We start from the raw sequence: 27,711 nt of genomic DNA on the forward strand, positions 1-27,711 counted from the left end.
GTCATGAAATGACTCAATGAGAGACTGGTGAAATTTGTGTTTAATTGTGTCTGTCCTCATTTGTTCATCTTGTGTAGTTTGGTTTGTGTGTTTGTGCTTTGCAGATTTGTGTATGTGACCGCCGGTTGTCTAGTTTTCACATGCTGCGTTGAGCTCTCGCCTGAGGCACATTGAGCATGCTTACAGTGAAAGGGAACAATACAGGTGACATGAGATACTCTGGCAAATATGCCTGATCTGTACCGCTATCTACATGACCCAGTTACACACACTCACACACACTTGTACTCTCACCTCCACCGCATAATACACCACATATGTGAATATCTTCTCTTTATAGCTAGTGCTAATGGGTTTTTAACTGAATTGTTGTTGTGGATTCAAGGGCATGTTCATATAGTACGACAATAAGTGATGGAAAACATGAATGTGATTGATTTCATATTATTTGAAAACTTTGAAGCCTTTTTTTCTGGGTTCCAATGTTGGCATAGATTGTGTGGTTTGACTTTTTGGCCATCATCATTTAAGGTCCTTCAATGCCGTTCAAAAGTCAACAGTATTAATTTATTTTTTATGAAATAAATGAATACTTTTATTCAGCAAGGACGCATTCAGTTGACCAAAAGTGACTGTAAATACATTTAATATTATGTTACAAGATTTCTGTTTCAAATAAATGCTGTTCGTTTAAACCTTTTTTTCACTGAAGGACATGGTTCAATTTCAAAATATATTAAAATAGAAAAGTTATTTTAAACCGCTATAATATTTCACAGTATTACTGTTTTCTGTACTTTTGATCAAATAAATTCATCCTTGCTGAGCATAAGAAGCTTGTTTCAAAAAATATTTAAAAATCATATAAAATTCTTAGACATAATATACATTTAAAAATGTTTTTCTAACCAATTTTAGGCCTTGTAACAGCAAATTATGCTTGTTAATGTTACTAATGAAACATATTATACATTTCTACTGAGAAAATCTCACTTTTTAGTATCCCTGGGTTGGCTGAGAGTCTGGAAAGGGGATCTCTGATTGTGTAAAAGCTGCATCTAGTGAAGGTAGGGAAGGCGAGCAAGGGTGGTATGGATGGGGTTGGGGGTTTGAATGTGTGCAGATTCATGAATTCTTCTCCTGAAGAAATGCTCATATGGCCCACAGTGGGGGCAGAATTTCCCATCATCATATCTGCAGTCATCTTCTCTGCAGGAGCCGGCAGCAGACTTGAATCCTCTCAGCACCCTATTCACACTCTGTGTGTTCACACGTGTGTGTGCACTCATTTTATGCCGAGATTAAATCAAAGTAATTCACACCTCATGATGTTTGAGACACAAAGAATAGTCTGTTCCTGTGCCCACAGTTACATGAGCGTTTTATCTCCAGACGGCTGTTTTCGTTTTGTCTGGTCTCTTTTTACGCTATTTACTAAATTAAAGCCATGAAGCCCTCTCAGGACCTAGTATTTATTCAAACTGAATTCCAATCAGACCTTCAAAGGCTCCCATTATTAGTCTGTATCATGAATTATGCACAATTAGCCCTGGTGAGGTGTCTTATTAGTAATTCATGGAGCTCTGAAGGTTTCACTCAGAGCCTGTCCGTTCACGGAGCTAAATGTGCTCGTATGGCCACGTTTGTGTGTGATTTTGAGTGTGAATGGGAGCCGTGCATGCCGCCCCGCTGCCATGCTGAGACTCTGCTGTTGACAGATGGACGTAGGAGGAACGTTGCTGAGCTCAAACTGTCTTAGAGAGAGAGTAAGAAACGGATGAGGAGAGTATAAAGGAGGAGAGGGTGAAATTGAGGAGTAGGAGGGAAGAGAAAGTGTTCCTCAATGTTTAATCATAGCTTTAGATTAATTTAGATATCAGTGGCACATGTGTTAAAACTTCCTGGACCTACCTTTGATTTCCCAAGTGCAGGAGGGACGGTCTTCAGTTGCAGTATTTCTTTCTCTTCACGCATCCCTAAAGAGAAGTCTCAGTTCCCTATCTTTAGTTAAATCAACAGTCCTAATAGGACTAACGGCTAAATGTAACGAACTACTTGAACACAGTTTCACTCCTTTCATTTTTCATTTTTAAAGAAACAGGCCGCCTTTTTTGTACAGTCTGGGATTGATGCATCACTTTTTATATTTAGTCCTGAGACAAGGATCCATAAATCGCAACCACCTCCACGTATAACGTTAGTGCTGAATGTACAAGGTGGAAATCTAGCATGAGCTGTCTTCCCAGTGCATCATATAACAAATTCAACTTCATGTTATATTAAAGGGATAGTTTACCAAGAAATTTAAATTCTGCCATCATTTACTTCACCCTCATGTAATTCCAAACCTGAATGACTATGTTTTCTGTGAAACACAACAAGAAGATATTCTGAAAAAAATTTCCCATATAAAAGTTAATGACTTACCAGTTTCTTACTTTGAATGGACAAAACATTTTTTTTTTTTGTTCTGCTGAACAAAGTCACATGGAATTGAAACAAAATGAGGGTTAGTAAAGGCCTGTTCACACTAAAGGACAGTAACTACAATGATAAACTGTAAAGTTTTAATAATCATTCTTCTAATTCTATAAGAATAAGAAAGTCCACAGCACAACTGTAACGATAATGTTTGGAGAATTATTTTTTCTATTTTTTGAATGTTATGAATGTTGAAAGCATTTAGGGATATTTGGTGTTTTTAATGGTTCAGAATTTAAAGCCACAGAGACATGATGGCAACACACACTAATAATAAACAGAATGTTATTGTGCATTGGTCTGGACGCTAATATAGTTATCATTACAGTTATCTTTACAGTTGCCGTTTTTGGCATGAATGGGCCATAGTTGATGACAAAATGTAAATTTTTGGGTGAACTATTCCTTTACATGATGACAAAATTTGTACGCTTTTTTTCTGAAACGTGTTGTTTCAAAAACCTCAGTTTGTTTCCGCTGAGCAGCACTAAGCATTTTTCCATGGAGATGCGTGTTCGGGAGAGCGTGAGCGGCATGTGTTTTCTGTGGCTCGCGGGTATCTGTTTGCACAGCGGTAATTAGAACAGAGAGAGGGCGAGCAAGAGACTTTTAGGGCCAATGAGGGGTGCACGTTCAGGCACTGGAGGACAGTAACCAGAGCAAGAGTTTGTTTTCCTTGTGTTGTACTCAATAGCCTTACCGCATACACACCACAATGTCATATGCGCATGCGTGAAACTAGTCCTGAGGTGATTTTTAGAGGATGTATGAAGTCAGTTCTCCTCAAGTTCTCACAAGTGTCCTTGCAGAGTAACCACAGGTGTAGTTCATCACATAAACTATTCAACATGTTCCACATACGTCCCAAATAAGTTGTAGAAACCGTCCAAATACTTTTGTTGTAACCTTAATCATTATATTTGTTGTTTTGGAATTTCCAACTTTAAAAGCATCTGGTTGCCCATGGAAATGTATATGTTTGTGCTTTCTGATACTGTTGATGATTCTCCTAAAATTCCTAAATTAGAAACAAGTTAGAGAATTGTTAACATTCAGTAAGAGAATGATCTATATCTAGAATTTGAGAAATGTTTGAGTTCATATTGAAGTCTGTTGAAGACTTTGGCAAATCTGAGCACGTTTTGAGATGTACTGAGATCTGAAAGTCTAGAGGTGAACACACAAGATTACTAGGGTTTTTTTTTTTTGAAAATCTGTGAAGCAGAAGTTTCTATTTGTTCTCCATGCTATTTCATTTCTGTCTTGGAGAAACAGTTGAGATATTAAAGAGTTCTCATATGTGATATGTATTTTCTAAGGGGAGGGACAGTGAGGCAGTGAGCCTCTTGAGCTGTGGGTGTGGACAAGGTTGAGCTGCAGGGTGTTGCATAAGAGGAGCTGATTATGTCCCACAGCTTATCTCTGGGTTTTATCCTCCCTCTCTCTGGTTTCTCTCTATGTTTTTCTCTTTTGCACTCCTGTTATGTCCTCATGATATCCGTATGATGCCTTTAGTTTGACCTCAGTAGCATCTACTGTTATAATTGATTTTGTGCATGGAGTGCTACAGTGACTGCCCAGGATTTTCATGAGCTTAGTATTTTCCCCTTTAATTCTTTAAAAGTATTCAATAAATAATTTTAGGCTATGAACCAAACCAAGCAGCTCTGACAGGGTTCAAGATCATTACTGTGACTTGAGTAAAAGTTTGAGACTGTGTAATTATGAAGCCATGAAGTACACATGAAGCACTGCAAATGATGTACTCAAAAAAGTCTGAAAGTATATAATTAGGTTAGGAATAAATCATTTATTAAAACATATTTTTCTAAATATAAATATTTTAAGTTTATTGCAAAATATGAATCTATATGCAAATATATAAGCAGTTATATGAGCAGATATACAAATATAAGTATTCACATGTATGTTGTATTATTAAGATATAGTATAATATATTATATATAGTTCTTATTAATTAGGAGTATTATTTATTATTAGTATTATCATTTAAAACTTAATTTCATTTAATTAAAATGTAAAAAATGTATTTAATATATGTAAATGTGTATTTACACCTCTTTCTCTCTAAATATTTTATTGAAATTAAAATAATTAATATTGCAGTGTTCTTATTCATAAATTAATATTATATATTTATGAATTAATATATAATTAATATTCCCAACGATCTCAACCACTGGCTGAGGACAGCCTAAAAAGACGCTCAGGACAGTTTACGAGACACTGCTGTGCATCGTCACAAAAGTTTATCATTTGCACGTGTTTTTAAGCCTTAAAAAAGTTTAAGGCATTCAAACACAAGACGCGGAAAAACTCAACTGAGTATTCGCGCACCGTGTTCGGTGCACACAGATAGCCGCGTCTCACGGACAGCAACACTGAACCAAGCTCTCCTTTGCATCCACCTGCACCTGAATAGACAAATAAAATTGGCAGTTTAAACATGCATAGGGCACACGCAGAGAGACACGTCTCAAATCACTTGAAGATAGAAATTGCCTCTTTTTGCTCTTGTACCGATAAATACACAGGGGCGTAAATTTTGTCTAACAGTTGGGGGGGAAATAAACATAAAGTTTCTCAAGAGCAATTTTTGAAGGGGACACAAATTAAATTAACTAAAACTTTACTTGTAAGGATATGTATACACAGAGGAAAGCCTTACTACTATTAGTGCAGCAGGGAGACCATGCCAAATTAGACAACTTCAAGCTGTTGTGGTCACACCGCGATAGATGTCGTGTCCATTGTAGACATTATTAGTATCTGTCAAAGTGTTGCCAAGTCCGCGGTTTTCCTGTGGAATTGGGCTATTTTATCACTGGTGCTGCAGGGTGTTTTTCATGTCCGCGGGTTGAAGCAACCCCAGTAATGTGTATTTTAGCCCCTGGAACACCAAGGGACCCCCTTTTAAACGTGGTTAATTTGGGCTAGTTTTGACTAGCAATTGGGTGGATTTTGTTGTAAAAACCTAGCGGACTCGTCGGAAAATACATTGGCATCATCTGTATTTAAGAGAAAATAATCACTTCATCCAATCCATCCATCCGTGAATAAAGAGGGAAGTCATGGCCTGATGGTTAGAGAGTCGGACTCATAACCGAAAGGTTGCGGGTTCAAGACTTGTACCGGCAGGGATTGTCGGTGGGGGGAGTGAATGTACAGCGCTCTCTTCCAACTTCAATACCACGACTGAGGTGCCCTTGAACAAGTCACCGAACCCCCAACTGCTCCCCGGGCGCCACAGCAAAAAAAGGGCTGCCCACTGCTCCGGGTGGTCCAACCCTCAGATAGGGTGGTCCTGTCCACCCTGACCCCCCGGGATTTCCGCCTATGTAGATACAATGTGACATATTATACCCAAAACTTAAATTTATTTTAAAAAAAATTGGGACCAAAAATTATTTAGACACTTTGACCTGACTATGTTTTGCTTAAGTGTTTTTACTTTAATTACTAATGTGACCTTTTTACACCACACACTGAACAAAATTAGTCAACAAAGTATTGATAGTTGTGTAAATATTGTCATACTAACAGTTGTCTGAATTTTTGGTTGATTGTAATCCATTACATACCTTTCTATCAAAGTTATCTGACATTATCAAGATGAATTTGTTCCGACACAGTTTAACTCTTGAGTTCTTGTCATATTTAATTACCATTTTCTAAACTATAGCAAATAAACTGTGATAATGTGAGAAATGTTGAAGGTGTCTGAATAAATTTTGGTTTGACTGTATATATAATGTTTACAGTGAAGACTATGAAGTGCTATTTTACATTTGATTATTCGGTTTCTGTACCTGGACACCTACAAACTTGAAAAAACTTAATCATTGTGTAAATAGCACAAATAAATAAATAGAACGAACATACAAATTAAACAATTTCAAACAGGGCCCACTGGTACAACTTGCACTGGGGCCCCGCAAACCCCAGCTACAGCCCTGTTTGCAAGTAATGTGATCAAACACTCTGCAGCAGTGTTGCTGTACATTATTCAAAAGGGACAGATCAGCATTGATTGACAGGCTGCTGTATATCTGTCTGCAGTCTATTTAGGCTTTATCAGTCTATCATGGTGCTCTCTGGTCAAACTCTGGTCACGCTCATCACATGCAACAGACAGATTAACTACATCAGTTTATCCACTGACGGTTAGCAAGAGGTTTTAAAGTAATGCATTGTACAGGGTGTGGAATAGCAGCATTATTTGAGCCATATATGGTGGCTCAATATAAGACTGTAGGCTCTCTTTCTTTAAGTAATGGAGGGCCAAAAAGAGAATTGCTCTCTTGCTGTATTTGTTTGGGCATGTAAATAAAGGCAACAAAATCCAAAGCATTATTGTCATTTTAGGATTCAGCTAATGCTTATTACCACCCCTTTATTTCTGCAGATACAGCAAAAATCATTTTCTTCTCTTGTTCTCTTATCAAAATGGCAAATCTCTTTTTTATTTATTCATAAACCTCATTAAATTTTATGATCCTAACCTTTAAATTTGTATGATCTTACACAAGTTTGCATCACGTTGTTCTTAAAATCTTGTTTAGATTTTTTTTTTGTACCGGAGAAAAAGGACAAAAATATTAATTTGTTTGTATGTTTTAAGCATAAATCTAGAAACATTTGCCAGGTTTACACTTGAAGATCTAGAAACATTTGCCAGTTTTTAAATTGGTTTTATTTGAAGGATTTTTGGATGTTTTTCTTGAAAAATGTATTAAAAATCATGGTAATACTTTGTTTTAAGGTGTCCTTGTTACACATGTTACACGTACTTACTATTATAATGACAAAACATCATGCATAATTACATGCATAATTATATATGATTAATATCAATCAGTACTTAAATATATAATTCCACTGTAACAAGGACAACTTAAAATAAAGTGTAACCGGTAACACTTTAGAATAGGGAACACTTATTCACTATTTACTACAACTTTTCCCTCAATAAATTTCTTATTTGCTGCTTATTAATAGTTAGTAAGGTAGTTGTTAAGTTTAGGTATTGGGTAGGATTAGGGAAGTAGAATAAGGTCATGTAGAATGAGGCATTAATATGTGCTTAATTAGTACCAATAAATGGCTAATATTCTAGTAATATGCATGCTAATAAGCAACTAACAAAAATAATTTTAAAGAAAAATTATTTTTACATTATAGCATGTGTGTGTGTGCGTGTGTGTGCTAATGACTATAACTAGACTGCCGTCTGCAGGCTGTCCTTGAGCCCATTTGATGACAGCAGCTTTGAAAAAGAGCTTTCGGGTCGGCAACGGCTGGACAGGCTCACAAACTCACATACAAGAGCAGCGAAGCAGCCTCGCCAACATTGTTTAGCAAAGCATAATGCTGGTTTCCTGGAGAGTGTCATCAGGGAGACTGGAGCACACGGCTCCATCCTTGCACATTCACACACACACGCACATGCAGTGGCCTTTCTTTCCTCTGCTAAATTTAGTGACAGTTGCACCTCTGAGACAAACACACTCAAGGAGGCTGCTGTTGAATGGAATCTCATGACATCACAGGAAGAGAGGGGGTGGGGGGGAGGTGCCTCGTCGCTGAATAACAGACATGTCATCACCCTGTTAGCATTTCAGATGACATCATCAGCAGTTCTGCAGTCGCAGCTTTCATCTCAAAGCGACTTTTGGTTATAATTTCATCAGATGATCGCAGGTCTGATATGTTTAGTGCGGTTTTGAGAGTGTGACAGGCTCGATTTACAAAAGTGCAGCAAAACTTGATGATTTCATCAGGAGTGGAAGGAATAAATCAGTTTTTTCCCCTTCCAGCTGAGAGAGCAGGTTAAACTTGGGGAAGAGCAACAGAAACGCAACTCCCACAGCACAAACTGTGACTGAAATCTGGGCAAACAAAGTCGTTTCTGCTGCAGAGCGCATCAGATGAGCTTGTGCCGTTCCTCGTGTCCTAATTCCTGTATTCAGGAAGAGGCTAAGACCAGGAGTGCTGATCTGGCACATGGTCCGCCGTGTCCCTGATGATCTAGATCGATGTGAAGAGAAAAATAAAACAGGCCTCCTATTTTGAGATGCTGTATGAATGCAGCTCAATATATCTCTCTTCGACACCTCCGTCCACCTCCACATATGCACCGCGGGGCCTGTGTTCTCGCTCTCTCTCTGCATAATACGATTAAGCAGTGGTTTCCTGACATTGTGGATCTGGTGCCTCTCCCGGCTCCTCTCCCTCACGCCGAGCTGATGGCGAGTGGGCGTTGAATCTCGGCTAAGCGGCGGGCCCGCGTGGGGTCTGCGTGGGTCGCTCGGGGATGTGCTGCTGTGGCAGGAAATTGTTTAAAATGGAATTATAAAACCCAAGCAGTTTCCCTGCCAACTCTCTGCCACCCTCCATCCTTAGAGACAACAAAAAGAGGCAGAGAGCAGGAAGTTAGTTAGGGGCCCGTCCCTTGTAGAGGGAGATTCACAGAGGGAATCTATTACTGGGATCGTGAACTCTGACAACAGCTGATAAAGTGAAGATGATGTTGATATAGATGTTTTCGGAATGCCTTCACAAAGTCAGTGAATAATGTGCTTCTGGACAACTTTGTCTCCCTTTTGTGCTGACATGCTCTCCTCTGATTGGTTTCTTCTCTCTGTTTCCTCTCTACAGATCGACTTGGAGCCCGAGGGCAAAGTGTATGTCATCATCGATCTGACAGGATCCTCCAGTGAAGGTGAGACATGTTGGAGTCCACAGCAAATTAACACAAGAAACAAACTGCTACGAAGACAGATATAGGTGGGGTTGACATCAATTGTTAGATATTTTTTACATTTAAAAGCTTGGGGTCAGTAAGATTTTTTTAAGGGAAATAATGCTTTTATTCAGCAAGGATGCAATGAATTGTTCAAAAGACATTTATGTTGTCACAAAAGATTTCTGTTTCAAATAAATGCTGTTCTTTTTAATCTTTCTATTCATCAAAAAATCTGACAAAAAATATATTGCTTTTTACACAAAAATGCAAAGTAGTGTAAATGTTTTCAAATTGATAATAATAAAACATTTTTATTGAAAATAATATAACTTTTTGAGCATCAAATCAGCGTATTAGAATGATTTCTGAAGGATCACGTGACACTGAAAACTGGAATAATGGCAGGAGAAAATTACATTTTAAAATATATTAAAATAGAAAACATTTTAAATTGCATTCATTTTTCACAATATAACTGTTTTTACTGTATCAAATAAATACAGCCTTATGAGCAAAAGAGACTCAAAAACATTAAAAAAAATGTAAAAAATGGTAACACTTTAGTATAGGGACCAGTTCTCACTATAAACTAGTAGCTTATTAGCATACCTATTATTAACATATTTGTTTATTAGTACTTATAAAGTACATATTCTGCATGACCGTATTCGAGGCAAAAGTCACAGTTAATGGTTTGTTAATTGCGAGAATTGGACCTTAAAATAAAGTCTGACCAATAAAAATCTCACCGATTCCAAATGTTATTTTTCATTTGCCATTTCAATCAGTCTAAATCTCTGAAAAATTATAAATAGAAAAACGGTCACAAAAAAAAAATACATAAAAATGTAACACAAATGTAAAAGTGAATCACTGACAACTGAATAGTAATGATCAGAGGACTGGGTTGTCTGTCCTGATTGTGGGCGTTTGATAGATTCGTGAAATCCTCTTGGTTTTGTGATGCATCATTAGTGCATTAGAAAAGCCTGCGCCAAGATACTTGTGAGTGAGAGGAAGTGTGTGTGTGGAAAGCAGCAGTGTCCATTAGGGAAATCCCACTCTTTAACGCTTCTGTGTGTGTGTGCACGGGGGCTGAAGCTGTTCTTTCCTGGGTGTGTGTCGAGCATATGTTCTGAGAGCCCACTCACAGACCTGAGGCTGGTGCTGGGAGATACCTGTCTTCAGTTGAGGTAAACTTTGATGCAGACTCAAAGCAGCAATGCTGGAATTTGATTCAGAAATAGCTTTGTTTAATTCCCCACTCAGGTTATAACTGACTGGATGCATTAGTGGAGATGATCATGACAGATAATCTTCATTGAACAACAATTCAATTAAAATTCAGACAATAGAGACAAAATTCAGACAACTGTCTCTATGTTTTAAAGAGACGGTTCTTTCGAATGAGATGCTTACATTTAGTTAGATTTTGTCTCTTTAAGGTAAGTCATATTCATAATGTCTCTGGGCTTCTATTTCTAGTCAGAAATAAAATTTGACCAGTATAATTTTTCTGGCTGCTGTAGCTGCAAGATGGATGTACATTCCTACAGCCACAATATGGAATGCTGCAACGCGGTCTTATGATGTTCCTAAAAAAGAACATTATTTTGTGTATTTGGTGTAATTAAATGTTTTTATGTGGTTTAAGGTTAAAAAAAAACACATTATTTCCACATACTGTACATTATTGTTGCTCCTCTATGCCCCGCCTTTCTGAAACGTGTCAATTTTTTCAAAGCTTATCATTCTGAAAAGAGAGGTGTGCTCTGATTGGCCAGTTATCCAGTGCATTGTGATTGTCCAAAGACCTCAAGTGTGTGACGTAAATGTTAATGCCCCTTACCATACTGTGATAGTGTGTCCCGGCGTGAATAGACAAAACAAATAAACCCATTATAAACGAGGCATTTGTTGCATCCAGTGGGGACATAATTACTGATTATAATGACTTATACTGTCTTTTTACGTGTTGCGTTGCATATCGTGCTGCGTAAACATAAAACCATGGCTGCATTTGAAACCACAAACAACCAGCGCTACTCTACACTGCTCAAAACTCACGTTTGAATAGTCAGTGGCAAATTCTTTAAATATGAAAACATACTTACAGGCTGTGAGTCAGAAGAGCCGGCATTGTAGGCTACTCTCCCAGGATCAGGAAACAGTCCTCTGTAAAATGCGCTCCACACACACTAATATTTATTTTGAACTGTTCTGGAACAGTGTCTTAAATACAACTTAACCACGGATTTCTAGTTGTGTCCTCTTTTGAAAGGCCAAACAAAGTATTTTCGCTTTCACATCAAAACACACAGCATCTCCATGACATGGCGGCGGCGGCAACAACACTACAGCGAAAATAAAAGTTACTCCTTCTTTCTTTGTGTAAACATTTAGGCGGCATTATGCAAATCGTCCCACACAGTGACATAGGCATTTTAGGAGGGCATGGACAAGGCTTAACTTTTTATAAAGATTGTCTCTTTGAGTTTGAGACTTTAGTCTTTGCAACTTTAGGTGTCTCTTCACGAAGAGCTTGTAAACACTCCAAAGAGAAAGGAAAACTTGAAATTGCATCATATGACCCCTTTAAAAGTCAGGACTACATTCACTATACGGAACATTTTCCAATTTATACACTTTTAAAAATAAAGGCTCTTTATCTATGGTTCATATTTGGTTCCATGAAGAACCTTTAACATCATGAACCCTTTCCATTGTACAGAAGGTTCTGGAAAAAGGTTCATCAGATTATTAAAAGATTTGTCAGACCAGTAATCAGCTGTTTACTGAAAGGTTCTTTGGGGAACCCACAATGGTTCTTTTATGGCATCACCACAAAACACCCCTTTTGAAACCTTTTTTAAGATTGTATCTGTATATGTAAGAGTTGACCGTTCAGCTTAAGCAGTCTTTTTTTAACACAAAGTTATCGTATGGTTTTAGAAGTCTTTGTACAAAACATGACTCATATCGACTATTGTTATGATGCTTTTTGTCATTTTTGAAGCTTTACTTTTATGAAGAAAAGTATTAACAAAAAGTAAGTCCTGCCAATTTGGATTGACACAAGTGTGAGTAAATGATAACCCAACAATGTTTTTAGGTTTCACTAACCCTATTAAAGCATGCCTCCTTTTCATTTTACATATTATTGGTGTTTTGACACACTAGGTTAATTCATCAATGACCTGTGATAATAGGCCTGTAAATGTGTATGTTAACACACAAATGCAAGGAGCAACAAACAGCTACACTGCACCCACACAAAGGCACATCCACATACAGCCGCAACAGACAATAAAACACACACATACAAGCTTGTGTCTAAATAATAGTTGTGTTGTCTGGATGTTGCATTAATCACAGGCCTCTTTGCAGAGGTGTCAGTAAACTGAGGATGAGCTTGGCTGGAGATCACTTAATTCTAGCGTCACTGTGCAAACAGTCAGTTAGTGCTAATGTGTGTCTTTGCTGTGGGCATAAATGAGAGCTCAGCGTCCCTCCAGTATATATACAGTACAGCGGCCTAAGATGTGAACATTCTCAAGAACTCCCAGTAACCACATTTTTAGGTCATGACTGGGGTTGGGTATATATATATACCAGAAGCAAATGATTTTCATGATGTTTGCTTCCGGAAATGGTTCTTTCACTCCATATTAAAATACTGTGCTACTACTCAGCAAAGAACATACAGCATGACCAATTACGTTTAATTCCCTGACTGAATGACTCTTGGACAGCATGTCCAGTGAAATCCGATTACCAAGCTAATTACTCTTATGAGCCAGTTTTTTATATGAGCTAGTTATAAAAAAAACAGCTTGACCAGTGAAGTTTTACTCTCCAGAAAATGACTCTTATGAACTGATACATTTAGCAAATCAAAAACGATAAGTGAAATCCGATCACCAAGCTAATGACTCATGAGCTGATTCTTTTAGTAAATCAAAAACAAACAGCTTGACTAGTGAAGTTTAGTTCAAGTGCATCAGAAACAAACAACTTGACCAGTAAAGTTCGATTCTCAAGTTTATTTTTGATTCTTTTTAGTGAATCACAGATACTTATGAATCAGTTCATTTCTCAACCAATCTGAGTCGCATAGTTTTTAACTCTGACTCCATGATTGTTGCTATTATGTTATTGAGGCGCTTGAGACCTAAATCAGTGTGTTTTGTGTAGTAAAAGATACACTTTAAGAGTTAAACTTTATTTAGATGAATCATTAATGTATCAGAACATTAAGGAATGGGAATAGTTAAGAGGAATCAGATTTAAAAAAAAAATAAAAATAAGACCAAGAATGATAATTATATTACTGTCCACACCAACACACAATAACCTTCTGTTTATTATTAGCATGCACTACAGTTACATCGTCTGTCACTTTAAATGCATGAGCTCTTTAAAGCAGGATTGATTGGCTAATTCTCATTGGCTGTCATTGTTTCTATCATTCCTCAGCTGAAAAAAAAAATTGAAAATGATTCTGACAGTAATGTTTCTCTGTGCTGTTGTAGTTGTGGTGTGGATAGTTAATGTAGTAGTGATGCATCTAAAATTCTTGGCTGAAGCCGAAGCCAAACAAAATTACTGGGCCAAAGGCTGGATACAGAACACATTTTTTTCACATTTTTTCCTAATGTATTTTTCCCTTTTTTTTTTCTTTTTTATTCTTTCTTACCATTGCATACATTAAATAGCCAAAATGTGATTTTTACGGTTTTGTCTTGCTTAAAAAAAAAGTAGAACATTTAGAATTATTATTAATTATATTATATTATTATATTATAATGAATTATTATACTAACTTATAAGATAGTAAAATAAAAAATATTGGCAATTTTTGGGACCCCCTTCTTGAATCAGGCATGTATTTTTTTTTACAAATAAATGCAGCCTTGCTGAGCAGAAGAGGCTTCTTTTAAAACATTAGAAAATATTACAGATCCCAATTTGATCTTGTGCTTTGGACTTTGAACCCTGACATCTTGAGCTCATGCAGCGCTGTTTGAATACATGCAATTCCTGCATGTATTAGAAAACACAAAGTTCTGTAGTTTATTTACTAATTGTTTAAGGCCATTTCATGATTTCAATTATCATACTGTAACCAGCAACAACCACCCATCGAAGACAAGCGATGCAGTACTAAACAGTCTCTCACTAGTCGGTACTTTCTCAAACAGTTTTAAATGCTTCCACATTTCGTACATGTTTGCTGCATTAGTGCGCACCTCTATTTGAGCGTGCCATGTCATTGTTCAATACAATTTATAAGGTATTTTCACTTATTTAGCTTTTTTTTTCTATTTTCAGCCTTATAATTCTGGTTGCTGAACATTCGGTGCATCCTTAGTAATTAGTATGAATGGGCCTTAACACAAATTGTTACATTTCTTACAATTCCCATACCGGGTCATGACCTTTGATCTTTGCTGCAATGTCAACCATACCACCAATAGCAGGTGAGAGCAGTTTTTGGAACCTAGAAGTGGGAGAGTGTTGTCATGTTTCCACAAACAGATCCAATCAATGAGTCTTACACAAACACAGGACACAGGGAAGAGACTCTCTTTAGATATGAAGGGCAGTTGAGTTATTTTCAGTGGCACCTCAAGCTACGCAGACCAGAATAGCTCAGGCACTGCGCTGTCCTTGCTTTCTGTAAAATTACCCACGTTCCTACCTTCCTGACCCAACATCCCACTAGGCTCTTTTGTGAGTTAAACCCAATTCAGAGTGCAAATTTTCATCGCTGTTTAAAGACTGATGATATCAGAGGCTTCTAAACCGATCGGCGCTGGTCACAGATGTTTCATTCGGATAAATGAAATATATTTCTGTCTGTTCCACTGCCTGAGTGTGTTTATATACACATAAATCTTGAGATACTGAAAAGAAAATGGGAGCAATAAAGTATCCTGGCTCCCACCTGCTTTGAGTAAGTTTGTCCCTTATGCCGTTATCAGATCATCGTTGTGATGAGAGGTGACAGACGCTGTGCTTCTGTCTTTACCCTTCTCTATTTATAGTGATCCTCTCATCAGCCAAATGTATTCCTCCTTCCTCAGGCTTCTGACTCATCCCACTATTCAATACATTTAACCATATTAAAGGATAACCAACACAGGTAGAAAAAAAGGAATAAGCAGGAAGTGTGTGTGTGTGTGTGTGTGTGTGTGTATGTGTGTGTGTGTGTGTGTGTGTGTGTGCCTACAGAGTGAAAATGTTGTTTGTTGGCTGCAGCATGTCAGTTGTCCAGGATTTACTGTCTCAAAATAGCAGGTGGGACTGAGCCATGGATTAACAGACAGACACACATACACACTCAAAACAATGGCAACAAGTGATGGTGTAGGTGCTATATATATATATATATATATGTGTGTGTGTGTGTGTGTGTGTGTGTGTGTGTGTGTGTGTGTGTGTGTGTGTATATGTGTGTGTATGTGTATATGTATGTGTGTTTATATATATATATATATAAATATATATATATATATATATATATATATATATATATATCTATACATACATATATGTGTGTGGTGTATATGTATATGTATATATATATATATATATATATATATATATATATATATCTATTGGGCTGGGCCATATTATATGTATGTGTGTGTGTGTGTGTATATGTATATATATCTTATTTTAATATACTTTAAAATATAATTTATTTCTGGGACACAGTGCTGAATTTTCATCGGCCATTACTCCAGGCTTCAGTGTAACATGATCATTCAGAAATCATTCTAATATGCTGATTTATTATCAGTTGTTGAAACTGTTGTGCTGCTTTATATTTTTTTGGAACCTCTTTTTTCTTTGAATCTTTGATTCTTGAATAAATAGTTAAAAAGAATAGCATTTATTCAAAATAGAAATCTTTTTTAACAATATGAGTCTTTACTATCACGTTTGATCCATTTAAGACATCCTTGCTGAATAAAAGTATTAATTGAAAAAAAAAAATTACTGACCCCAAACTTTTGAATAGTAGTGTATATTGTAACAACATTTCTATTTTGAATGATCACTGTTCTTTTTAAACTTTTTATTTATCAAAAATCAGGTCCCAGAAAATATTAAGCAGCACAACTGTTTTCAACATTGATTATAAATCAGCATATTAGAATGATTTCTGAAGGATCATGTGACTGGAGTAATGATGCTGAAAAAAGCAGCTTTGCTTTACAGGAATAAATTACATTTTAAAGTATATTAAAATAGAAAACAGTTATTTTTTCTATTTTTATTTTTTACTTTATAGTTAAGTGCAAAGTATTTTTAACCCTTGATGAGCATAGGAAACTTTTTTTATAACTCAAGGCTAGAAATTCTTTTAAACACTAATCAGGAAATACACTTCCTGAACACACGCGTTACAGTAAAACACAGTCACAGCAAAGACCAAATATTGCTACAGCTGTCTCTAACAAACCCCTTTAACCCCATTTCTGTCCATCTTCTTTCTGATTGGCTGCCCCCATCCACTTCCTGTTCATCCTACACTTAAACTTTCTCCCAGGGTCCATGTGTTCACCGCTCAGCGAGTGTCAGCCTTTTGCTGCTTATCATGCAAATGTATGCAGGGCTGCTAGGAGAGGTGGTATCGGCTATTTTTAGATTTTATATTTTTTCTCTCTCTTTCTTTTCCTTAATGAGTTTCTGCATTTGAAGCCGCAGTGTGCTAAATGTTCTCTGTCTCTTCCATTTTCCTCCAGTTTTTCTGTTTCTCTTGTCAGCTTCCCTACTCCTCCCTCTTTCCTAAAATCCAAATCTGTATGTTGAGCAGGGGATCTTCTGTGGTTGTTGCGTGTGTTTGTTCAGCGGGGTCGACCCAGGCACTGAGATGGTTTAGATTGCAGGGGTTGCCATGGAAACCAGCCTGTGTGCTCACACTTATAGATGGATAGAGTGGGTGAGAGGTCTGAGAGCAGGAGAGAAAGAAAGAGAGATGGAGAAAAGGGTGAAAGAGTGGACAAGGTCAATCTGAACAATGACGTTGCCGTCAAGAAGAGTATTCAAATTAGTTAGCGATAGCCTCGTGCAGATCTTTAGCATTTAAATCCGGCTCGGTTTGCGTGGCATTATGAAAACACACCGATTCTTAAGTATATGCAGTTTTGTGAAGCATTATGTCGGATAATATCTGTACTCTCAATATTGGTGTTGGAGCTCTTAAAGATTCTTAACGTATTTCCCCTCATGCGATTAAGGACCCTCAAAGAAATAATCTGCATTCGTTTTTTAATTTAGAAAGCAAGAGAGATTGAGAGTCATGTGACAGATGGCTAGTTAGATAACATCTCAGATCACTACGCTACTGTGGCTCCATAATACGACTGTGATATCACCTGCCAAGCTTGGCAGAGACATGACTGCTTGACAACATGCTTGTGACTCAACTACATGACTGAAGGAATCGTTCTTTCTTTCTTTCTTTGAAAGTAACTGTTCAAAAGTTTGGGGTTGGTAAGATTTTCTTACAATTGGATTAATTAATATATCACAAAAAATATTTTACGATTTCATTTTTTTAATATATATATATATATATATATATATATGTATATATATATATATATATATATATATATACTTTTAAATGTAGTTTATTCCTATGAAGGCAAAGCTGAATTTTTCAGTAGTCATTACTCCAGTCTTTAGAAATCATTCCAATATGCTGATTTGGGACTCAATCTTTTTTTTTTTTACTATCATTATCAGTATTTAAAACAGTTGTGCTGCTTTATACTTTTGTGGAATACTGTATATATTATTCTTTTATTTTAATTATATATTAATATATTTGTAAATATAGTTCTTTATTTAATAGAAATTTTAAAAGGACATTTCTTATGTGAAACTAATTTTTATAACATTATAAATGTCTGTACTTCCACTTCAGATCAATTTAATGCATCTTTAATAAATAAAAGTATTAATCCCCCCACCCCCCCAAAAAAAAAAAAAAAAACAATAAAAACTTTTGATCTGTAGTGTGTACTGTACTGCTTATTTAATTTGATAATGTGATGTTTGTGTTGGAGTTATTGGTCATGAGAATTACACATGACTTAAGTTCTAAGCATTTCTAAGTGTATTTATTTTGCCATCTGTTTTAACAGGCTACTCTATTCACACAGCAGGAGAGTAGCTGCACGTACAGTTGCAGCACTGAGCCTATTTGTGCTGTCTGTTGTGCACTGAACTAAACTGAAATCATTGAAAATACACTTAACCTATTTATGAACAATTTCTTTTTACTATATATATATTTATAAAGTACTGGAGCAAACTACTCAAACTTTATGGAAGGTTACATGCACAAGCACAAACCGTGCTTTCTCTTCACTTAATCCAGTCCAGATGATTTCATAACATAATATTATAGCTTTTGCAATTTGTGCCGATTAATTACTTATGTACGTAAATGTGTTTAATGTAAATTAGATTTCAAAACGATTAAGTTGTAATAACTCTGAATGGCCAAAAACATTTTGTGTAGAAACAATTTTCACTCAGAAATTGATATTTGCAAATGAAAAGAAGCTCATTGAATTAAGGATGAAATTTTGAAGTACAAAAAAACCATTTAAATAGTATATTCTTCATCACTAACCAGATTGTACCAGCATGTACCTGCAGGGTGCTGTCAGTCTGCACTAATTCTCTCTCTAAACTCTTTAAACTTTACCTGGGATGATGAAGTTGAAGGTTCTGTGGCTCATCTGTCACTCACTGATCAATCTGAAGTTATGGGACCGACTGTCATTGAGTTATAAGCAGATTTGCCATCTCTCTCTATCCGTCTCTTTTTCTGATTGATGCCATTTTAATTGGTCCCAAGCTGTGCTCTGGCTGGATTGGAGAGTGCTTGTGGGTGGCGTGTCTGGGGCTGAAGTGGCATTGGCGTGGGTGGAGGCTGCCCCGAGCTCCTCTTGGCTGTCTGACCGTGGGCGAACACAGCCATTCGGCTCAAATTCTCATCAGCTCAGCCTTCCATAAGCCAATCAGGAGAACAGTGAGCGAAATATACACAAACAAAAAAAAAAGAGCAGCAGTGAGAGGCGTAGAAGGATAAGTATGTGCGTATAGAAGGGAGTAACCATGGTTTGGTGAAGCGCACGTGCAGACGTCCCTGATCACCATGGACACAGTCACTAGGGAACGTGTTAATGCTTTCCCACCTGCTTCATGTCATCAGACTTGAATGAGACAGATAATGATTGTAAAGGTGTGAGTATGTGTACTGTACTCTTTCTTTCTTTCTTAATATTTCTTTACATTCTTTCTTTCTTTACATTCAGCAATTATTGCAAACAGACTGTCAACACTTACTAAATAGGGTGTGTGTAATTATAATTATAAATTTTATTAATTTTCATTAGTGCTGACAAATGATTGGTATGCAATAATTACTTTTAATTTAAATGTTTTTTTTTGAATGGTGTTTTTTTTTTATTTGTGTTTTTTTTATGTATATATAAATACCCACACATTAAGTATATATTTTGAAAATATTGTAAATGTATATATTTCTATTCATATAATTTATATCATATAAAAATAGATTTTATATATGACCATATTTTTCTTAAATATATACAGTACATGCATATGTGTGTATTTATATATACATAACAAATATACAGAGTACATACTCATATATAATGTAAACAAAAACTTTTATTTTGGAAGCGATTAATCATTTGAGAAGCACTAATTTTCATTTATATTTTCAGTTTTAATTTTAATCCTAGTTGAGATTTTAGTAATTTAATGTGCTTTCATCATTTTTATTAGTCTTTTATTATTTTTTATTACTTCAACTGATTTTTATTTCTGCTTTATTTTTAGTAATTTTAGTTGTTCAACTTAAAGGGATAGTTCACCCAAAAATTCTGTCATTAATTATTCATCCTCATGTCGTTCCAAAACGTAAGACATTTGTTCGTCTTTGGAACACAAATTAAGATATTTTTTATGAAACCCCACACCCCCATAGATAGAAACAACTACCACGTTCAGAAAGGTAGTAGGGACATCATTAAAATAGTCCATGTGACATCAAAAGTGGTTCAACTGTATTGTAATGAATCTACGAGAATACTTTTTGTGCACAAAGACAACAAAACTAACGACTTTATTAAATTTCTATCTCTTCTGTGTTGCCCTCTTGGAATTTATATATATATAATTCCAGTATTGTAGTCACCTGCACCTCTCTGTACTTTATCTCTAGCTATCAGTCTTGACCATTGAAACCATCCTTATCTGCCAACCATTATACAGATAACAATGTGTGTGTTTGTACCTGGTTTAATAAACCGAAACACAAACTAGATCCAGGAATCTCCATACAGAGCTTAGTCAGAGTGGACAGTATACTTACTTTGACACAAGCAACAATGAGGCTTCAATGGCTACGTTTACATGCAAGCAAATAATCCGTTTGTAATCGGACTGACGGCTCAATCAGACTGAAAAGCCTTAATGTAAACACTTTATTCAATCCGATTGAGCTCAGTCCGAATGAAATTTCGATCGGATTGAAGGGGGTGGTTTATTCTTTTTCTAATAAATTTGAGAGTGCATGTAAACACTCAATCAGGTTGAACCCTGAAACTCAAAGGACTGCGCATGTGCAGTGACACAGAAATATCAAAATGACGTATGATGCTCAGAACGAACAGCTCTTCCTTTTGAATAAAGTTTTGTATAAATGCGTGTCCTGTCTTTATAAAACTCTCCTTCCATTTGGCAACTGTGAAGTGGAGCAGGACAACCTCCCACCAGTCCTTATTTTGGATACTCATCCACAGGCAACCCATTTTGGGCGCGGGCAGGGGCATTTTTACTGCGTGATAAATATGAGCAACACGTCACAGCGGTGTTATCCATAAATGGATAAATATTAATTCTGCTGTTAAAAACAAATAGAAAAAAATAAAGTTACAAAAATATTGACATAAGAGCTTTAAGGCAGTATGACACAGTGGCTACATTTACATGCACAATTTTTGGATCGGAATAGATTTTTTTTGACATGCACACATTGCACAAATATAGAGTTTCTCACTGTTTGCACATAATAACCATTCTCCATTCTCCATGTTCTCTATTCCGATTTGAAGCTTGCGACATCTAAACACGCACATCAACCCAATCACTTTATTTAGGGTTCATGTAAACACTACATTCAGATTCATCAATCAGAATGAATTCAGTCCGATAGAACCAAAAATTGTGCATGTAAATGTAGCCACTGTGTCATACTGCCTTAAAGCTCTTATGTTAATATTTTTGTAACTTTCAAAACTCAATACTGGAAATTCCTGAAAAGAACATATATGTTCCACAAAGACACATACGCAGAAACATTGTACAGAAGAAATAGAGTTTGACTTAGCATATCGCTAAGCTAACAGCATGATGCTTTAATAAGTAAAGAGACTGTAATAATGAATAAATAGTTCATTTGGTTAGAAAATCCAACTATAAAACAAGAACATATTTTAAAATAGTTGAATCTGTTACTTTGTCTACAGTTTTGGCTGAACTTTTCCCACTGAGCTTGTTGCTGTCTTTTTTAGGTTTGCATTCTCTGTGAAGGATACTATACATGCGATGATGCCTTACTTCACTTTACTGCCTTTATGTTGGGCCTATGATGCCTTAAAATGCTGTCTAGTTTGTCAGCACACTAGATTTTGAAACAAAGCTATCAATTTCCTCCCTGCCTCATGTTCATGTCAAAATAAATATGGCCACAGTCTGACCAGATCTATAAGTGAATACAGACAGTATGAACTCCACTGGTATCATGTCTTCCCCTGTCAGTGTGTTTATGTGTGGTACTGTGAACTGTGTATGCTGGGAGGCATAGGTGTGTTCTGGTTAAGCCCTGCTTTTTGAGCAGATGGATAATGTATTATGTAAGCACATCTATCCCACTAATGGCCCTTTTAGCTGCCACACTGTTCTCCTGTGCAGCTGCCCACTCCAGAAGACAGGACGCTCTGATATCAGACAACACACACACACACAACTTGCCCCATGAGCACCCTGATATGAGACAGAATGCAGATATACACACACACACACTCAACGAACGTCCCTCAGGAACCTCACAATGGTAATTGTACCGAGCCTAGTCGCTCTATGGGGGCTGCGTGCTGCCCTGCGGGGATTCTTAGCTGTAATCACACCTCTGCAGCAGCTCCCCTTACAGACAGCATTAAAATAATGCAGCCCACACATACTCTGCTGTACTGAAAGACAAGAAGTGTGGGAGGAGTTGGATGGCAAGTTTATTGGAACAAAACAAGAGGGAGAAAGTTGTTAGACTCTCTAATCTCCTCTCATTGACAGACATTATGGGCAATGCCACAACACACATAGTGATGTGAATGCAATTTCACAGTTGTTTGTGTGATGAAGGAATGCTGTCCGCCTTAAAGGCATCACCTGACTGCTGGAATGCATGGAGCCATGGCGGTGGGTCACATGATTGGTCAGGTGGTCCTCAGCCGCCAGTTTCTCTCATGATCAACACACATATACACAATTACTGCAGCCCCTCAAAGGGGGAAAGTGAGGGCAAGAGTTGCTTGAGAATCAATGATGTGTTTGTTCACTTTCTCTGCTGGCTGGGTTTACGTTAGATCATGAGGCTTCTTGAGGACCGACCAGCTGTTTGGAGTTTGGTGACTGACCAAAGTTTTACTGTACCAGAGTGTGTGGATGTGTGTTCACTTTAGAAAGTGTTTGTATTTAAATTTTCAGTAAATACTGTAAAAGATGAGAAGTGCAAAAAGAATGCTTGTTTTCAAACAGGTTTCCTCCAACATGCCACCTGTCTGCTATTTGTTGGATTAACAGGTTAGCCTCGCCCCAAACTCACACCATTGGTTGAGCCGATGTAACTACGTCAAGCTGGTGATATACCAAAAATGGCAGAGACAGTGATGAAATCATGATAATTCATTTTTAAATAAAAATCAATTAATGCAAAATGTAATTCATTGTCACACGATCCTTCAGAAATCATTTTAATATTCTGATTTGGTGTTCAAGTAACATTTCTTATTATTATCAGTGTTTAAAACAGTTTTGCTGCTTAATATTGCCTAATACTGCTTAATGTAACTGTAATGCACTATAATTTTTTCCAATATATTTATTAGGGTTCTTTGATTTAAAGAAAATAAAAAAACAGCACTTATTGATAACACTTATCTTGGAAATTGTAATGTTTTTGCTGGAAAAAAAAAATGAATAAACATTCTGACACCAAACTTTTAAATGATATTATAGACATTTTTTTCTTTATCCATAGGCGACAAACAAACTGACTAATATTCTGATGATAGAAAGAATATACAAAGAAATAATACATACATGGACACACATAATACATGCATATATACATACATTTATTAATAAATAAATAGTTTTATTTAAAATATATACACATTCAATATTTTATATATTAACATTCAACTATCTTATTTTTCCATGTCATTTTACTCTGCAGCTGCATCAACCAATGAAAATGAGGAGAGAGTGTTCCGTGAGCGGATGCGTCCACGCAAACGTCAAGGAGCTGTCCGAAGGCGCGTCCATCAGGTCAACGGTCACAAGTTCATGGCCACCTACCTGAGACAGCCCACATACTGCTCCCACTGCAGAGACTTCATCTGGTAGGACCCTCGGCGCCCCTCACCTGTCGCCCTTTCATTCACAACAGCTACGTCTATCCAGGCCTACCTTTATTATAAGATCCCTTTCAGACATATAAAAGCTTTTATGTCATTTTCCAAGACAATGCATAATGACACATGATGCTAATCACAGGCACTCTTCTTAGTTCCAACAAAAGAGTTTTTGTAATGAATATTAATATTGAAAGCAAATTAGATCGACTGTTCTTTGTGCTTGTGTGGAGGAGGGCCTAAAGGGATGCATTCATAGATTAGACAGATGTTTATTTTTATCTCTGCAAACAGTTCCTCCCTGTAGAGTAATAACTGTTAGGTCTAACTATTTGCATACCTGGTGAATAGTGCATCTGTGCGGCTCCACACAATGCTGCTTGTTGCCGCTGACACAATCGGCTACAGATGATGTGTCTGTGTTCTAACACAACGCCCCCTCTGCTGGTCAGAAACAGAATTGCACAATCTTGCTGTATGCTCTAACACATTTATTTCACTCTGGTTCTGCAGGGGTGTATTGGGGAAGCAGGGGTATCAGTGTCAGGGTGAGTAAGACTCTTTGCTTATATACAATGACCTTAAAATCAATTATAATATTTTCTCATTTGATAATCCAATCGTTATCTATTATCGTATATATATATATATATATATATATGATATATATATATATATATATATATATATATATATATATATATATATATATATATATATATATATATGTGTGTGTGTGTGTGTGTGTGTGTGTATATATATGTATTTATAATTACCATGCAATGTTAACTTTTTGCCTATTCCCCAAATCTCTCAGTGTGTACCTGCGTGGTCCATAAGAGATGCCATGAGCTCATTATAACAAAATGTGCTGGCTTGAAGAAACAGGAAGAAACTCCTGAAGAGGTCAGTTCTACATTCTTGCTCTCTCATGCTATGTTTGAGTTTGCATGCTTGTATTAGTTTCTGAAGTATGTATACTATATTATGCCCTAATACGTTTTCCAGTATGTTCACAATTATCACTACAGAAAATAAATGTGAGGAATACTTCGAATATCGAATTACAAGAGTAAGTTGTGATTATTTTTTCGTTTTTTTTACATTGTGAGAATTGGTTTCAGTTGTATTCTTCAACATTCTTCTTTTTTTTTTCTTGTCATTTTTACTTAAAATGTTGTTAAAATGTAGTTGTTGTATTTCTGAGATGGTAGCGAGACACCACACATAATATAAAATAATGAGATAATATGACAGCATTTTGTAAATGTACTGTAGGAAGTTCATGAGGACTTTTTTAAAATGTTAAATATTGATGCATAATGTGTAATGAGACATAATTTTTTTTTTGAGATTTTATTTTGTTTTTTGTAAATTTTATGTTGTGTTGTGTTTTTCAGTTTTATTATGTTTCTTGTTTTTAGGTATTTTTGAATTATAACAGTATGCTTGATTTCTAACAATAGCCCATGCAGTGCTGTTATGCTTATATATTTTTTTTTCGTCTTTTTTTATTATTAGGTTTTAGATTCCAGTTTTAGTAATTGTAGTACTTTGGCTTAAACTTCTTTTATTTCAGTTATTTGCCAAGGCAACATTTTTTACATTTACCTTGAATTTTTCAGTTTTAGTTTTTCCCATCCAATATTTATTTTCAGCTTTATTTAAATGAAATAATAAACCAATCATTTAGTTAACTAATAATGAATCCAGATTTTTCATAGTTTTAGTTAACAACACTGAGCCTCCTGTGCCTAAAACTACTAAAACCTGCAGTATTTCCTCGTCAGACTGATCAGTTGAATTGTGGGTATTGTGGCATGAATGATGTTTTGTTTTTACAGGTTGGCTCCCAGCGCTTCAGTGTAAACATTCCACACATGTTCAGCATTCATAATTACAAAGTCCCCACCTTCTGTGACCATTGTGGCTCCTTACTTTGGGGACTGATGCGGCAAGGCCTGCAGTGCAAAGGTAAGTGTTGTGAAAAATCATTTTGTTCTAGAATCTAATCTTATTGCCATGTATTCATTTCTATCTTCTCACCTGCTTTCAGCCTGTAAAATGAATGTCCATCGGCGCTGTGAAAGTAATGTAGCTCCAAGCTGTGGTGTCGATGCCAGAAAAATTGCTAAAGTGCTGTCTGATCTCGGGGTGACGCCAGATAAGATCTCCAACAGTACCCAGCGCAGGAAAAAGGTGAGCGCTTTAAATATCTGAGGAATGTGGGGAGGCCAGATTGGACTATGGATTGATGCAGTAATCTAAAGCACACAAGAAAATGAGTTACGAAATTAAAATGAGGCCAGTGACAATTGTTCTCTCTTTAGTTGACTCCAGGGCAGGACCCTCAGCAACCCATAACAGAAGCCCCCATATCAGAGGAATCTGACCGATGCAAATCAGCTCCAGCTTCACCTTGCGACCAGGGTACAAAGTTACACACACTCTCACACTCTCTTCAATCTTAGTCTTTCATTACTACATATTCTTCATTTATATGCACACTTAATGGGATAGTTAATCCAAAAAGGAATATTCTGTCATTTATTGTTCTAAATCTGTACATTTTTTTAATCTTGTGTGGAACACAAAAGGAGAAATTTTCAAGAATATTCTGGATGCTCTTTCAATTTGAATTTCAATTATTTTCTTATTACAATAAATGGCGCTTCTAAAGTTATTTAAAAGCACAGTAAAAAAAAATCAAATCACTCCATTTGATTTTGTGTGAGAAACCGCTTGGACCATCTTTATAATTTTATCTAGTATGATTATTTAAATTAAATTGAATTGAATTTCTCCTTTTGTGTTTTATGAAAGAAAGAAAGGAACCCGTACGGATTTAGAGTGTGAGTAAAAAATGGCAGAATTATCATTTTTGAAAGAATTATTTCTTTAAGTCAAATGTTTATGTTTGTCTATTCGTAGCAGAGCTTGCAGAACTGGAGAGTATCCGCAAGGCCCTTTCATTCGGCCAGGAGCACAAGTCTTCCTCCTCTTCCGCAAGCAGCGGCGTTCAGAGCACAGCGCCCGAGGGCCGGGAGAATGGAGATGTGAAGACTGTCCAGACCAAGAGGATGAGTCTCACCGACTTTTCATTCATCAAAGTGCTGGGCAAAGGCAGCTTTGGCAAGGTGAGTGTTTTTCACAAATCAGTACTTTTCAGATTTGGTTTATGAATCAACATCTTCACCTTGCCCTTTCTGTGCTGTAGGTGATGCTGGCAGAGCTGAAAAGCACAGATGAAGTTTACGCTGTGAAAGTATTGAAGAAAGACGTCATCCTTCAAGATGATGATGTGGACTGCACTTTGACAGAGAAACGCATTCTAGCCCTGGCTAGAAAACATCCCTATCTAACCCAGCTATTCTGCTGCTTCCAAACAAAGGTAAAACAGTCACTAAACCCAGATCTGATTTCTCGCTAATCCAGACTCAAGATTAAACACTTTAGATCTACCTTCATATAGTTCCAAACGCAGTATTACTTTCTTTCTACCCATGAAAAAAGTGAGACTTTAGACAGATTGTCCACACTTCTGTTGGTCATACCATAAAAGTGGATGAATTTATACTGTCAAGTTATAAAATAGAACTTCGTGCATTGATTCATAGCTTTAGCTCTATGCAATAATTCATAGTCCATACAACTTTTATACCTCATTCCAAGTCTTCTGAAGCTATACAATAACTGTATGTGTGTAAACTAACC

The 27,711-nt window shown here is 36.5% G+C and overlaps 1 protein-coding gene across 2 annotated transcripts in view; it reads left to right on the forward strand.

Annotated features, from left to right (window-relative positions):
• Nucleotides 1-27,711, forward strand: part of LOC109100163 (protein kinase C epsilon type-like) — a 56,762-nt gene that overhangs the window by 5,038 nt on the left and 24,013 nt on the right. The window contains exons 2-10 of one of the 2 annotated variants that reach the window (XM_042735524.1): nt 9,160-9,223; nt 23,820-23,985; nt 24,511-24,545; nt 24,815-24,903; nt 25,842-25,971; nt 26,054-26,196; nt 26,328-26,427; nt 26,932-27,134; nt 27,215-27,388. In XM_042735524.1, the coding sequence (XP_042591458.1) occupies nt 9,160-9,223; nt 23,820-23,985; nt 24,511-24,545; nt 24,815-24,903; nt 25,842-25,971; nt 26,054-26,196; nt 26,328-26,427; nt 26,932-27,134; nt 27,215-27,388 (1,104 nt within the window). Of the gene's footprint in view, nt 1-9,159; nt 9,224-23,819; nt 23,986-24,510; nt 24,546-24,814; nt 24,904-25,841; nt 25,972-26,053; nt 26,197-26,327; nt 26,428-26,928; nt 27,135-27,214; nt 27,389-27,711 lie in introns of both variants that reach the window. The other variant, XM_042735523.1, reaches the window with a different exon arrangement.

This window comes from Cyprinus carpio, chromosome B12 (genome assembly GCF_018340385.1).
Source record: "Cyprinus carpio isolate SPL01 chromosome B12, ASM1834038v1, whole genome shotgun sequence".
NCBI lineage: Eukaryota > Metazoa > Chordata > Actinopteri > Cypriniformes > Cyprinidae > Cyprinus > Cyprinus carpio.